Here is a 16,469-nt window from a genome sequence, read left to right as displayed (position 1 = left end):
CATTGAAAATTTCTCGAGGTTAACTTCAGTCGATAAATCCCAACCTGATCACGCGCCGTGCGACAATTCTTTTTTCTTTATCCAATCGGTTTTGTTTCAAAGATATTCACTTGTCCCCGAGGTTCGGTTGGCTGGACGAAGAATATTAAAGTAGGTACGCGATCGGTTATTCGCAATCTCCTTGCGAAGACAATGCGAGTGCGATTTTCACTTGAAATATACCCATCGGATAGCGATGTGTCTTTTGAACTCCGATCAACTGCTTACAGTCTTGATTTATCTTGTACGGTTTTTTTTTTAAGGGGTGCCAATAGAGGGGGCGAGATTTATTCGCAGAAACTGCAAAAATAAGTTACCGCTCTTGCGACTCCCATCCCTGCTGAAAAAAAAAACTCCAAGTTTTTCTAACAAGAACTTGCAACTTTGCTTTATATATTTTACCGCCGTTTCTCGAGGGTCTCAAAAACTTTCTAAATCCTAAATCGTGGTCACTGCTCGACGATAAAGTTTCGTCGACAATTTCCGCTCGAGGATCTTGAGACAGACGACAATTTTTCATCTTTCACTTCAGACGCGTGTCAATAGCGGCTGGAAGCGTCGCTGCAGCGCAATTTTGTCAAGACTGTGTAAGAGAGATGCATAAACGAGTTTTTCGAGCGGATTTGGTCAAGGCTCTTCTAATCAACATGACATTTTTTTGATAATAAACTTTGAACTTCATCGTCGTAATTTTAATCCTCAGGCCTTGAATTTTCTCGTAATAAACTTTTGGCCGCGTCGCTCTGAAAGTAACGAGACTCTGCAAATATTTTTCTCAGTTTTCGTCAGGCTACGCGGAAAAACGAATGTAGGTACCTACTATATCATTTCTCCAAGATAAGCTGTATCTCGGTAATCTCCGTTTAATTCCTCTCGTAGCAAGACCTCCGCGTCTACCGGCTACTAATCTGCTGTTATACTTACGAGATTGCTTGTCGCGCTTCTATAAGTTGGATTCGAAATTCGCTTTCGCAGTGCTGTAGAGATCAGATATATATATATAGACGACTGAAGAAATTTTCCACAGGGAGAAACGAATAGGATTATATAAATGATATTTGACCGTATAATTAAATTGGAAAAAGATAATTGTAACGGGATGGTGAAATTTGTCCTCTTTTGTCGTGTACTGTTAACCCTCGCAGCTTAAAAAATTGATAAAATTACGTACCGTAATTCACAAACAAAAATGAAGAGTGTACTACTTCCAAGTGTCGAGAGGAGAAAGAGGACGAGAAAAAACAACGGCTACAATAATAAAAAATGCACAAGGCTGCTTGATTATCTTTAAAAATTTTAATTAAAATTATACATAAATTACGAGGAACACTTTGAAAAGCGTGTATGTGACGTGAGTGGACAATCTCAAAGCGGTGGAAAACGCAAATATTAATTAATTTTTTCAAATTATTATTATTATTATTATCATTACTTTGCCGACTTCGTGATAAAAATTTATGCGACCTCGGACTGACCTGGCACGTATAACGTTTCACTAATCAACTCAGACGTTTTAAATTTATTTCCGCATCCAAATCATTGAACCTGTATCTTGACCTCGGCTTATACATATACACAACGTATTGTATGTATAAGTATACCACACGCATATATGTATTCATATATAACCAATATTCAATGGATCGAGTAGAAACAAAAACGATGCTAGATGATGCCTATAAACCGTCCTGCAGCGTTAAAACGCGAATGGTCCCATAAAAGTACATTTTATTAGGAGGTGGACATGGGTTATTCATTTGGTGAAATTGATCCGTTTATACCCACCGTCACTCACCGAGACCCGCGTATAGAATAATACAACGGCATTGACCGAGGGAGCGTCGCTCGCCAGTGGCAATAACTCATCGTTGGACCCGTTATCCTCCGAAGATAATGATGATAATAATAATAACAATAATAATAATAATAATAGTAATAACAATAATTAAACAAACAAGAAAGTAGGCACGAAAGCCTCGGATATATTTACCGGATATTGGTGAATAACTTTTCCCAATGTCACTCGAGCGGGAAGATCATGCCTCGATGCATCGGTAATTAATGTCGTACTTCATTATTCTGATATAGCGGCGCGAACTCGTGCGTGATCTCTAATTAATTTCGGGTATTACTCGGCGAATAACTTTTCATTGTTATGTCATCGTACAGCTCGACTTACACCCACGATTATCGATTTGCGGTTTTCTCATTAGGTGATTTACAGGGTTACGCATAACGTTGATGGCAGAACGGTTCGACGAAAGTTTCGGCCATATACCGATCTTGGAATATCCTGTTACACTTACTTCCGCCGAATAAGGCAAATAGACACATGTATATATGAACAACAAGGGCGACTCGGTTTCTCTTCGATTTCTGTGCGCCTCTTGCCAATTAATCAATTAACTTCGTAGTAAATTGACCACACGGATGTCTTCTCTGCTGCTTGCATGCTTCGATTATATTAGTCATATAAGAAATATTTTATTACAACAATCAACGTCTGTCGATCGCAGATATCACTTTGAAAATTGACTATTCGGCTCGAGAATATTGCACGCTATTCTATACAGTTTCATTTTGCAATGTAGGTACAATTCAGGTTCACGAAGTACGAACTTTCGAGCCGTTCGAAGCCTGCATCCAGATCAAACACCGTATCCATAGTCTTCGTAAAAGCACAGGAATCATCGTACGGATTCCAGATGCAGGTTTCCATAGCCTCATTTCAAGCGAAAGGTGCGCGAGAATAATTCGAAACGGAATACACGAGGCTCGACGCATTACAAAGCCGGCGAGGATCAAAGCTGAGCAGCCGAACAGGTGAAATCTTTGAAAACCCTCACGAAACGCACAGATTTTCCTCCTTCTCAAGTATTCAACATTTTTTTCGAGTCTCGCAGCGCTTTCAGTGAATTACGAGGTTTGTGCCCGGGAGTCGGCGTCGATGCTTGATTTATTACTTCACTTCGCGAGACGACGATTCGTTTGCTTTGGCGCAGATGCGATTTGCAGGTGACGCGGAGCAAAGAAGAAACGTAAAAGAGGGGCGGAGATTAAGAGGCGAGGAAATATATATCCACCCGTACTCGAGATCCGCCATTATAAAGCTCGCGTACTTGAACCGCGGTTGATGTTACCCAGAACCACCTGGTATCTATCCGTCCAGCTTTTCCTCCTCGAACTCGTTTCCGATACTTTATCCATATACCCGCAGTAACGACGTCTCAGCTCATCGCGGTTCACTAGCGGCTATCATTATATACACCTACTTATTTTCCTTGCATGCGATGCGATGCGTTATAATTAATTTGGCAAGTAGATATTTCGCAGTTTGCGGTAATTGGCCGAAGTCATTGATCAGTCGGTGCAATTAATACCAAGATTTTTATGTATAATAATACGTGAATATTACAAGTCGTATGTACGTACGTAGAAATGTACGAGGCTAAATAAAAGCCGGTGTTCTTCTCCCCTTATGTTGCCGGGTAATTAGACAGGGAAAAATCTGACCCACTTGTATTTGCACTCGTATATTCGTTATACGGCTGTACCTGACGCGTTTTATGTGCCTATAAAAAGTAGAAAAAATATCGTGCCGTTCCCGTACACATTTATAATAATAACGGGTCCAATATCACATCCAACGGACGTCAGCTGTTGTCCTCCCGGATAACGCGAATGCCCGACTTTATTGTTCTTGCGTTATAAAAATGGAGGAAAAAATATTTACATAATACCTGTTGTGCCGCGTATCCATCGGACGTGGGAATAATTGCCTATCCGCGTGTATTTGTACAATAAAAGTGGGTCGGTTTACGCAACGTTTTAGATTTTAAATTATCGAGGAAGCAGCGCCGCCGTTGCAAAAGTAGGTTCGACGCGAGATTATAGATTATTGCAACGCGTCGGGGAAAGTTGATAAAAAAGAAAAGTATCGAAATACACGAAATGAGGATAACCTGCACGAACGTTTCGCCGACGCGACGCCTGTTCTTGCACATCGTGAAACCTGGTGAGCAAGTCTGGTTCAAGAACAACAGAAATTTAAAACCCCGCAGAGAAATCATGCGTCATATGTGTATTACAAAGGGTAAAACGCACGGAGTCTGAAGCGTTCGACGCGGATTGGATCGTTGTGAAAGACGCGTGCCACGTAACGATAAGCTTCTGTGATAAATGTTGGGTCAAGGTCTTCCGCATTGACGAACGGGGGTTAAAGAGTTGGAGGTAGTGAGCTATGCTCTGCAGTTCGGATGGACGGACGAATTTAACTGCAAGTATTAAAAAAGACGAGTAAAAAAGGGAAGAAGCGAGGGTAGAATATTAAATATACGTGTATGTGAAAATTCGGTAATTTAATAGCACGTTCGATAAAATTTTATTTCACCTTTATTGACAATAAAATATTTAACAACTTCAAGTGACGTTAGCGGAACAATTGGTATCGAAAATAAAAGAGTTATGAAATTCGTAAGTGGCGGTAAAATCAGCGTTAAAATGCACGGGAATGTTTTGTTACAAAAAAAAAAAAAATGTCAACTCAATTCTTGTTTTTTAATTTTTATATTTTGTTCTTGCAATGATATTTGTACCTACCATCTATAAGGTTCTGCAAAGGTAAAATTCATGCGTACCAATTTCACCGATTTTCCAGTAGTGGTCAATACACATTTTAAATACGATAATTTTACAGGTGAATTATTGCGCCGGCTGCAGATCGGCTGCAGTATTTTCAACATCATCTGCATTTCACTGTATTATATACATAAAAATGCGTGTGTATATATGTTGACAAAAAATTTCTCCTAAACAAAGCCACGGTCTGCGCCAACTATTTACCAAGTTATGAATAATCGATGGAACGTAAAGAATTAACGAAGGGGAACAAAAAATCTGCTTCCGAATCAGATCGCGCCGTTTTTACCGATCGTTATTCGCTTCTTAGGTACGTCGATTGGTTTCAGAGACCTTCTGACAACTGTCACTTATCTAGCCACGTTTTTCGACCTTTAAACCGTAGCCAACTGCGGATGTACTTGAACAGAGGCTCGCCAAGTCACGTGCATTGGTGCAGGTCTAGAGAGAGAGAGAGAGAGAGAGAGAGAATTATGAATGTTGAATACCTATCGCGGCTGCGGATAGTTCGACTTTACAACGCGCGAACTCACGCGGTCTTAGTGTGGTAGGTAAAATTAGCATCTGAGTTGTCCAACGCTATCGGCGATTCGAAAATAGCATCGCCGGGAATATTTGAATCCCATTTGTTCAATGAGTACCAAGAATAACTGGGGCAAACTCAAGGCGCACTAACGCCGAGGGGCAATGCAAAACTTTTTGAATACCTTGTTATCGGAATTCGGACTTACTTGCATTATAACGACTCGTTGCCTAGATCAAAGCTCTCCGAGTGAATAGTTGAAATTTGCTGTATTTTTTAACGGTTAAAGCTTGAAATATTCTCCGGTTTTTAGGTAATTAGAAAAAAAAAAAAAATCATTCATTCGCTACGTTCAACACATACATTCCTGAATTTCGAAAGTTCCGCTCGATGGAATACGAGGACAGAAAAGCAATTTTCTTCGCGAAATAGGAAACGAATTATACAGAATTTTGAATTGCCTTCAACTCAAATATATCACGTTACGTTTGTCGAAGGACCTTGGTATGTATTTACTTTTCATTTGTATTAATCCCCTCCGGCTTAGTTTACGTTTAATTCCTTATTCCCTCGGCGGTATTAGACGGCTGATTGTACCTATCATTTACGCAGATATATTCAGATGTGCCGCGGGTGGTTTATTCACTGCCGCGCAAATCCTAAATCGCAAACTTTTCGCGACAAACACGTTCCATTCACGACTCATCGTTCGGTACATGGTTAAAATGTTACACGGCAACGACGCGGAGTCGAATATTGCACTTGAACAAATTTTATCCTTGGTCGGAATTCACGTCTTTTGTCCTCATTTCAAAATTACCGTTTTTGTTTTCTCTGCGTGAAAAATATTTTCGTACAAAGCCAGTCTCTCTTCTCCGACGATTCTTTATCGCCTTGCAAATTTTCATTCGCACAATAACAAAACTGACGAATGAATATTGACCGAGACGATTTTCCAGACGGCGTTGCAACGTGGGTGTGTAATTTTTTCACACATTTTATGCCGTATTAATGGAATACAAGTGTTTTCAGGTTCGTAAGTGCTCAATAACGTATAAATAACCGTAATTGCCACCGTTTAAAGAACAATTAAAATTCAATTATTGTTTACGCAGAAACCTGTCGAGAGATAGGGATCAAAACTTGTTTACCCCAGTCATTTTTTAACCTTCGTTTGGAAATTAGATGGTATGCTGTAATATAATTACCAACAATTTTTGTGGAATCGTTATTCGGTCACCAAGCGGTGCTTTCGTATCTCCGAAAAGCTTTCCGTAAATTCAATTATCACTACAGATAATTATTCTTTAGCGGTACTTAGTTTTTACCTTGATGTTTTTGTTCCATTTTTTTTTTCCCAATCTTCATTTTTGCCGACGTAACTCAACTTTATAAACGACCCCGCAGACCTCTAATTATTATATCAACAGTTAACGACGTGTCAGGGCAAACTGCTACCATTAGCCGTAACAATTAATCTTCCTTTACAAAGCTGTCACTAATAATTCTACTTAAAGTACGGATAAAATAATAGCGACAGGGTTTACTCTTGACCATTAGAAGCTAAGCTCCTTTACACAATGATCCGCCTGATTACGGATCCAATCATTTTCCTAATTTCAGTATCTCACCTTCATTTTTCACCACCAAAATTATATATATGTATAATCCTCTTCTGTCGGAAAAATCAAGTATACGTACATAATTCACAGCTTACGATTGTAGAATTCCATTCCTGATAACGATGATGTCCATTTTCAGTGCAGAAATGAAAAGTTATTCTTGTTTATAATATACGTATCCGTAGCTCGGACGAACTCGACTAATTACTCCAAGTGGAAATTTCCACTGGCGCTGACAACTCGGAGAGATAATTATTATTACAGTTCGAACATTGAACAGAATGTGCAGTGAAATAATTTTTTCTTAGCTTGGAGCAATAAATCTCACATAAAATTGTATCGGTATACATTCATCCAATTATTCACTCGCATAGAAATATCAATTGTCTGTTTAAAACAAAATGTATATGAAGTTAAAATTGTATATGCATATCGTTTTTCGTTAGTCATGATTAGATGAATAAATCATATTTATTTAGTTTAAATTGCATTTCTGCCATTTTTCATTGATTTGCAAAAATTCTCTCTTTAATTTTATTTCCCGCGTTGAAGTTTATTCCGATACTGGTAATTTAACTTGCTTAATTTTTCTATGCCGTTCTATCGAAGATCTTCAATGGCCACGGATAAGTTGAATATGTTTGTGACGTTTTTACGTTTTCGAAGGAAGATGGTAATGTCTAAGGTATCGCTTCACCTTTTATTTTACTATCTGAAAGATACTTCGTACAGACACTTGATACTAGAGAATTGTTATAGTTATTATCAAAATTTTTAAGACATTTCATAGACATTTTATTGAGAAACGATTCCGATCAGACGGATGGAAATGGCCGAAGGTTTATACCACCGACGATTGACCCCAAGAGTCAAGTTCCGTGCAGCCCTTGATTCCATTTTACGCGGGTATACTTGAATCGTTACATAATTCGTTCGTGACCCTCGAACGGCTCAAGTGTGCGAAGTAACGATATTACAAGACCAATGTTCTGTCCCACTGCAAGGCTGCTTATGTCCATAAATCGATTCCAATCTATTCAAATCCAAGATAATTACGGTAGTCGGTTAATTAATGTATGGCCGCGTAGTTAATCGGTGCTGAATCGAGTATACATCTCGTTAACACGACGAGTAAGTTTCTACAAACTTTACAGTCTGTGGCGAACGATGTTTTTGCCCCGTCAATTTTGTCCCAGCCGACAAGTTCGCCACATTAATTAATCTCTCTAATCGAACGTAATTTTTCAAGCATAGTAAATAACAATAATGCTAAAATCCCGAAATTTGCTCGATTCAATATCTTTGACGATGAATAATAATTATTCGGCACGATACGAAGACTGGTAGGTATAAACCAATGAAGGTACGTATTACGGCTATCTACTACTCAAAATCTGTCTGACCAATGCAAACGGAACTCATTTAACTGTCAATCGGCTTTTATTCCTTGTGTAATTAGTCGCAAAGTGTTTGCCAAAATAAATTTAGAGAGGCTTCAACCTGTACGCAATAGGTAAGCACTTCGTTTATGGACACGTTGATCACACATCACCGTGTTCAACATCGTTCGAGTGGCTACGAGGTCAGGCTTTTGGAACTCGATGGCTCGAAGTATAATCGCTTCGCAGAAACGTTTGACTTTGCTTCGCTAGAAGCGTTGATAAACCGCAGACACGGTAAGCCTGTCTCAGATTTCATGTTCACGTCGCGTACGACGGATGTGCAACTTTCGCTCTAGCCGTTGTTCATAATTTCATGTTCCGAAACACTTTTCATACGCTTATTATTTTTACACACGCGATGCGAGACGCGACCCTCATTCATTTGCTGACCCAGCTGGGCTCTCAACTGGGGTAATTACAACTGTTCAACAACAATAGCACTTACACGTGACACGGAACAACGTCTCGTGCATTCAAGTACACGTGTCAAATCCTACGATTTCCAACGAGGAGACAGGTTATCAGTTATTATAATTCTTCCCGATCAACGATATGTACAGATGTGTTAAATCAGGTCGTGATTATTCCATGCGACATTGATTTTTCAGACGGTCGATACGGTGGACTGAATAACGAATGAATTACACGATCAAGCTAAAGAGGCCTAAGACTTCTGAAGCTTATTTTATTTCACAGATCATGCAGAATTTATGACTATTGTTTGTTTCGGCTAGGGCTACAAGTGAGAATTACATTTTGTATAATTTCATTGCTCGAACGTTCAAGAAAGTTGAAAATCTTCAGAACAAAACTGTCGATCAATTATTTTATAATCATTCAACGCCTGCAATTGAAATAGATTGAAAACAAAACATTCTCAATCAAAAATTTTTACGCGCATTTGTTGACGCGTGTTCGGTTGGCTTGAGATAAACTTTCACGTACCGTGCTTGACGATACGATTAATATAAGCGTAAGAATTTTATTATCAATGAATTGCCTGCAATAATTCGCCTTTTAGAACTCAGCGTCTGTCCCCGTATGAAGATAAGAGAGAGAAGCAATCAATTGCCCACCAGAGTTCCGTCTTATAACGGAATACATACAACAAAAATTACTATTTGATGAAGATAAAATATTTCGCACTTATGTGCCCGACAGTGATGATTTTATCAAAATAAACTTAGCTAATTGGTTTTTTTGAATCTTAATTTATTTTCCTTAGTAACAGATGCACTGTCAATCAAACACGTTGAATAACAAAGCAAAAAAAGTTTAATAATGCTGCAGGATTTGTAAGCAAATGTTTATCGATCACCTAATGTTTGCTCAACGAACAAGGTTAATGGGAAGAAAACTAACTAAAAATAAAGATAATAGGTGCGCACAGCTTGGAATAATAATTTTTAAATTGTAGTGAAATGTTTTTTGTTTTTTGATACGATGACCGTGTTGTACAATTCTGTAGAAAAACAAAGTTCCGATAAACATTCGCGACTTTGTACGATGTGTGCTTTCACCTTTGATAATATAAAAAGAATCACACTGTACAGTAATTCGACGATATGTTTTCAACAGAAAGAGTTACAATGTCGGAGAAAAATAACCGTGAAAAAACCGTATAAATTTTTTCTATTCACGTAGTATATACCGCGGCCTCAAAAAGAATGTCGCGATACAGCTGTTATTGACCGAACGACGGATATATTAGGACGGTTATTCTAGCATAATAACGTGAATAATTTATAACACTCTGAAACGAGATACTTTTCGATGTATTACCAGCTTACGACGACTCCCAAGAATGTAAAAATAAATAAATAAGCAATACTTCAAGTAGAATTTTATAATTTTGATACGTCTTGTTACGTACATAGTGCCAAGAATCAATGCTGATAAAAGATAGTAACGTTTGGTTATCAAACGAATTGGCAGAGATGAAAATGATTGAAAATATCGATTATATTTACCTGTTACAGTCATGACGTATTTTGCCGTTTCTACCGATCGTAGCTGCGGTTGAAAGATGGATGACAAGACAAGCGAGGAACGAGTGGTAGAGCATCTTGAGGCGTTTTTTCACGTTGGAAAATCACCGTATGGATTGATGAATTTTGCATCAATCAATCACGGATACCTTTCACCGAGCGGATCGCGCAAGTCCTAAAATTTTGGGCCTGACGTGTTTTAGTTGCTGTTTCCGGCGCCGCGACGTCGATACTTGTCCGCAGGTTTGACCAAAATCGGATAATAACAGCTTTGAAATAAACTACAACTCACGAAACTGCGGCGTTGCGGAAACGGTTTGCGGCAAATCGTATCCGCGCGGTTTCTAACGAGAGGTTCGCGCCGTCGCTCCTTTATATGCATCGCCGATTGATAGTAGCGCTTCGTCGATTGGTCGACAACCTTAACATTCTTTTTTCTGATTAGTCGCAGATCAGCCCGGGAGTCATCAGACCGAAGTTACGTACGAGCCGCGAGTTGTGCCGCGTATTATTCGACTATCATCGATCAAAGTAATATCACCGTCGGCGTTTAAGCTGCAACTCGACGGGATGCCGAACTCACGTGCACGTCCCACGATGAGAGAAACCGATTGTTTATTTGTTATTTGTTTATTTAGAGTGAAAAAGCCGATCGGGCAAACCCAAGGCAGGACACACAGGGGACAGAATAGATAAAACTGTTACGAATAACACGAGTAAAGAATAACCATTGATCCCTCCAATCAGATTATTTTGATCACGAACCCGAAAGCTGCTCACTCTGGTCTTTGAATAAATTTTAATTAACTATTTGGAAGAAAAAAATTTCACGCTCGACGCGCCTGCAGCGATAACTCTAATTGGGAAGAGATTCGAGCAGCTGAAAATCTAGCAATTATTCCGCAACCGTTTCAATTCCGTTACGCATCAGCAGCTGCAGCTGATCTCGAAGCGTTACATTGATGCCTCGTGAGCCGGATCACGTAGGTGTAATCACGTCGTGTAATAACGTTGCCGGCGACACGATGCATCGGGAAGCTGCGGGTATCGTCTGAACCTGCGGAATCGATTGCACTGGTCCGGAAACTGAGGGAGTAGGAATTGCAATGATGAAGCATAGCCAAGGCAATCGTATTCCGAACGTATCGATCATCGGCGCAACTCGAGGCAATTTGAAAAGCTTTGAACCTCGTCATTTTTCGCCTCTGTTTTCGCCGAGCTGCGATTCTACCTAAAACTGCAGGAAAAGAGGAACACGTCAGGTTTGTTGGTAAATTGTACTTTTTGGAAATATCTAATTTACTCTAGAAACAGTGAGGACAGTATAATTTATAAATTCTCAAAACATTTTTTTTTTCCATCATTAAAAATACCGTCGACGTGGATACTTTATTCCAATTTGTACGCGTTACTCTTTTTCTTCTCGCGAATCTTTTTTCTCTCCGCGTCCTGCTTCAAATTCCAAATGTTCACGGAATCGTTACAGTCGGCATTCGATATTCGATTCCGCCAATAAATAACAATCCCAATCGCTGATCATTATGCCCGAGAAGATACGTTATCGTCGTCTTTACGACGACCGGATTCTCCGCAAATAGAATAAACTGTCTTCGCGATCACCCCGATGATCAGTAGCATTGTTGCGTAATGAAACAACGGAAGATGATATCTACCGCGTTGTGTATTGAGCACAGTTATAAGGTTATGCACACGTAGTACAGGTATAGGATTTCCCTGCTTTGCTGCAATTAAATGTCACGAGGCTTGATGGGCTCTCGTATTTCCACACGCTGGCTGACACGTGTGTGTTTGTCACAGTGCCGAGCCACTATTAAATCCGCCCAACGGATCGGCGCTTTCATTCAGTCATACATTCCAGGACTTCCGGTATCAAATGATATAATTTCTGTCGGACCCGTGCTTTTCACCCTCGGAGTTATTACATTCTGTAGGTATATGCGTATAAATGTCTAGGATCGCACCACAATCGCCAGATTTCTGCACGGCCAATGAACCGCTCGCCGCGGTAATCAGGGACGTAAATCCAAGGAACTGAACGAGGAATGTGACGACAAAAAAAAAAACGGAAGCTACGTATTTTTTCGACAAATTAGCTGGAGGTAGATGGAATCGCGGGGAGCGAAAATTTCGGTCGAAAATTCACACCGATTACCTCGATCGGAAATTCGTTTGATTGGGATCGCAGCTGGATTGGAATGAGAAAACTTGGGTCAAATGGGAGGCCAGGAATGCCTCCGCAATTCCGAAGCTCGTTCCCAGGCTCGTGTTTGAGATACCTATTCCGTTTTCATGGCCGCGTTATGCTCGCTCACTTGGACGTAACGGGCCTGCCTTCGACGTCCCTGCAGTACCTTCGCCTATCCGTCCAACGAACCAGTTCACCTTGACACTAGGCGTAAATGGATTCGTAAATAGGCGAGTTATTGCCGCCTCTATAATTTTTACGAAATTGGGCTTCGACGTGTGGGCCGAAGGCGTCGGGATCCATCGCTCGGTTGAAAACAATAGAAAATGTGCCGATTATTCGACCCGACAGATGATTTCTCCCTTTACTTGCACAGATTTTCGCACGTACGTTTAATAATTTATTCCGCATTTGATTCTAATATCTTAAATTCAGAAATTCTCTCTTGCAAATATTGTTAAGATCGCGTATTATACACTCAAGTTTTATTTCATGTCTCGAATAAAATTCCTGCATCATTATGATTATGACGACTATCCAATTTATCCCTATTATGTTTGATGAACGTTTTTTCATTGTTGTTTTTTTTTTGTTTCTTTTATTTTTCATCATGCGGCGAAGATACGCAGAGCTGTGTAATCAGCTGCTCGAAACTATTAATCGGACCAGTATGTGACCGTGAGTTAATAAATTGCTCTTGTACAGTTGACTGGACTCGACGATTTAGTGAAAAAAAATAAAAAAAATAGTACTACTCGCGTATTTCATGCATTATATACACACGTGGAGATTACATTATGGTGATAAAATATGCTCACTCGAATCATGCAGATAGTGCATATCTGCCGGCGTATTAAGAGATTTCGTGATAAAATTGCTTTCCAAAAACTACTCAGCTGCAGTGAGGTGGATGGATTTCCACAAAAGGATCAAACTATTAGCAGAAGCTCGTAAGTCATGTATCGATTAAAATCAGGCACTTTGTTTTTATCGATAATTCGTTTCTCCGTTACACTCGCACGTATTAAAAAATTTTTATCACCTAAGTCGGTCTGGTTGACTAGATCGTACAGTCGTCATTATGCAGGTCGTATTTTCACTCGAGCCCCAGGATGCTTATCAACTTTCTAAATGCAATTACTACAGTTGTACGGACATTAGGACAGACTTACCGTTCACTAGTCGGTATTTTATGAATTTAAGGCAAGAGCTATAAGGCATATTACACCATAAACATGAATTTTGATTCTGTGTTCTAGATGTCACACTTTGATTTCTTCTACGTAAGTAATAAATGAAAACACAGTTTTATTAGAAGAAGTTTGTTTTTGTAGAAACCGCGACGATGTTTTAGATTTTAAGAAAAATTACCTATTTCCTCAAACATGAATAACAATTAAACGTACTTCAGTTTTGCATTTAAATCACTTTTATCCAAGAATAATAATTATTACAAGAAACTACAAATGTAAAAGAATTGATGGACAAAGTTTAAAAATGAATATTTTTCGTACTTTTTCTATTTTTATACGGACTTCCTCGTATCAAACCCCAAAGGTAATTTCCCATCATGCACTCATTATACTGCCCCTGATCACATTAATAACAATTATGTCCATCACACCTTTCTGAAAACGTTTTCATTTATCTTCTGAATAGGCACCCATATCAGCTATCAACCAAAAACTTCCAAGACTCATTTATCAACGTAAAAAAAACGAAAAGAAACTTTATTAGTAATGAATAAAGGTTTTGATTATTATTCGAAGTATAGAATTGAAATTTATTTATTTCAATATAAACTTTAAAAAAATCAATTATTTGTTTTGTTTGTTGTTCTGTGTTATCTTGCGGATAGTCGAATGCCTCGTTGTATAAGAAATGTAACCAGACACGATTTACAAAAAAACGACTTTGACTAAAAAATAAAAGATGAAACTTGCTTGAACGTATACGTATCATTTTACCCGTGAGTTGAACTCAAAGTAAGCTTGAAGTTTACTTCGCATGTAGAAAAACTTTATGCTGCAGTCAAGTACTTTTTCGTCTACATAATCTGTTTAAGTTTTCTGTATAGGTATTCGTAGTAAGTTTCTTCCGTTTAATTTGTGTTTTTATTTCCACTTATTTGATCTACCGGTAAATTTCCTGTATCTGTACACGTTTCCAGAATCGTGTTTCAATTTTTTATCGAAACTTCATGCGATGGCGTAATTAACATATTCGCTAAGGTTTTTCGTTCTTTTTCTTTTTCCGTGTCTATTTCTTTTTTTCGGTCAAACTAAGGTACCGTCTTTTTCTGGTTACTTAGTTTTTTTCGTAATACATCCGTATACGAATATACTGACTCTGGCTTGACAGATGTTAATGGCACGTTATGTGTGAGTAAATAGCAGTTGCCTAGCAGAAATTCAATTAGACTTGTTTTTTACGATTTTGCGATGTTAATATTTATTTTATATCCTCATTTGCGTTCAAGTTGAACCATCAGCTTTGGAAAGAAACTGCCAACGTGACGTAAGAAGCGGATGCACATCGCAATTTTATTTTTTGAAGCACAAAATCTCGGATCGCTGATTTATTCCGTGTAATTTGATTTTTTGCAATTTTTACAGCACGCAACTCTGCCATTATGGATTCGAGTAAGTGATTTGTGATCGAAATCGAATTCAATATTCAATTCACAACCTTTTTCAATACCCTGCACTCACTCGTGATATGAATTTGTCCGAGAAGCGAAGCGTATGTGTGTGTATACGTGTGAAGGGGGTGGGGGAGAAATTGATTTTAAAATCTTGAGATCGTATTCCGTTTTTCAGCTCCGGGGGACTCGAGCGATTCCTTGTAAAATGGAGTTTTCTCGCCTCGGGAATATAATATAATCTCTTGATCGCGCTGATGGATTTTATCGCCGACTCGAAGATCCCGTCTCCTCAAAATTGGCGATAATTTATACGCCTCAACCCAGTCAACCTTGCCTCTTCAAAAAGTGCCGATGAAATATTGCCATCCTCGAGCAACAGGCATACTGAGTATGATAATCGCGGTGATCCGAAGAGCGTAATTTTTAAAATAAACGGCGTATATTTTTCAAATAATTAGCTGTACCAAGTTGTTGGATTCCTCGAAGCCTTCGTCACGTTTTGAGTATCATGGATGTTTTTTTTTCAAGTTTCTTTTATCCACGTACGTGAGATAATTCAAATCACGGCGGAACGAAATCGTCGAAGTCACGGCAGATAAGCGAATGCAATTATCCCTGGAAAAGATTGAGTGTTACATTGTTAGAAAAAAAAATAAATAAAAATAATACGTCACGTTTTCGCGAGTGTTTTGAGATTTTATCATCTGTATTTTTTTTACTTCAATACCTTGTTTACGACTGTTTTGCAACTGAATCGTGCGGAGCGCCGATAATTATTTCAACATTCGTGCATAATGACACTTCCACAGTGTTTTCAAGGTGAAGAACACGACTTTGCAAGAATGAGTTTTGGAAATGAAAAAAGATCTTCTCCACACGTGCCAACAGGTACCGAACGAAATTGACGAGTGAATAAACGTCGTTGTTCAATCTCGTCATCCTGGATGATTACACAACGATTACAACGACAAGCTTACCGCCAGCCTTTGATACAAATCAGTTACATCAGGCGATAAGTCTTACATACCGAAACTTTACTCCTGCAGTACTTGGCTATCATGGTATTATTTCTATGCAACGGGTTGAAGTTGGAAAACTAATATGAAGCTGTAGAGATCTCTTTGCAGAGTTGAACAAGTTTGCCGTATTAATATCCACGTATAATCATAATCCATGGTAGCTTCGGGTACTATCGCAACTCGACCGGAAGCAATTAAATGGAGCTCCCCGGTTTTCTGTGTTTGTTGTACCGCTAAAATCCTAGCATTACCTGAAAGACCAAAAAAGAATTGCCGGTATTTTATACAATGAATTTCTGTCATTCGAGTCTGACTTAAGTCTTGAATCGTCCAGATAATTAACTTCGA

The 16,469-nt window shown here is 38.9% G+C and overlaps 1 protein-coding gene across 2 annotated transcripts in view; it reads right to left on the bottom strand.

Annotated features, from left to right (window-relative positions):
• The window catches only part of LOC124176371 (trehalase-like), a 29,924-nt gene extending 19,322 nt beyond the window's left edge, over positions 1–10,602 (bottom strand). The window contains exon 1 of one of the 2 annotated variants that reach the window (XM_046557584.1): positions 10,235–10,602. In XM_046557584.1, the coding sequence (XP_046413540.1) occupies positions 10,235–10,329 (95 nt within the window). In that variant the 5' untranslated portion in view covers positions 10,330–10,602. Of the gene's footprint in view, positions 1–4,638; positions 5,013–10,234 lie in introns of those variants that run through there. The other variant, XM_046557583.1, reaches the window with a different exon arrangement.
• Between the last annotated feature and the right edge of the window lie 5,867 nt (positions 10,603–16,469).

Source organism: Neodiprion fabricii, chromosome 2, assembly GCF_021155785.1.
Source record: "Neodiprion fabricii isolate iyNeoFabr1 chromosome 2, iyNeoFabr1.1, whole genome shotgun sequence".
NCBI lineage: Eukaryota > Metazoa > Arthropoda > Insecta > Hymenoptera > Diprionidae > Neodiprion > Neodiprion fabricii.
This window is presented reverse-complemented; position numbering and strand designations above follow the sequence as displayed.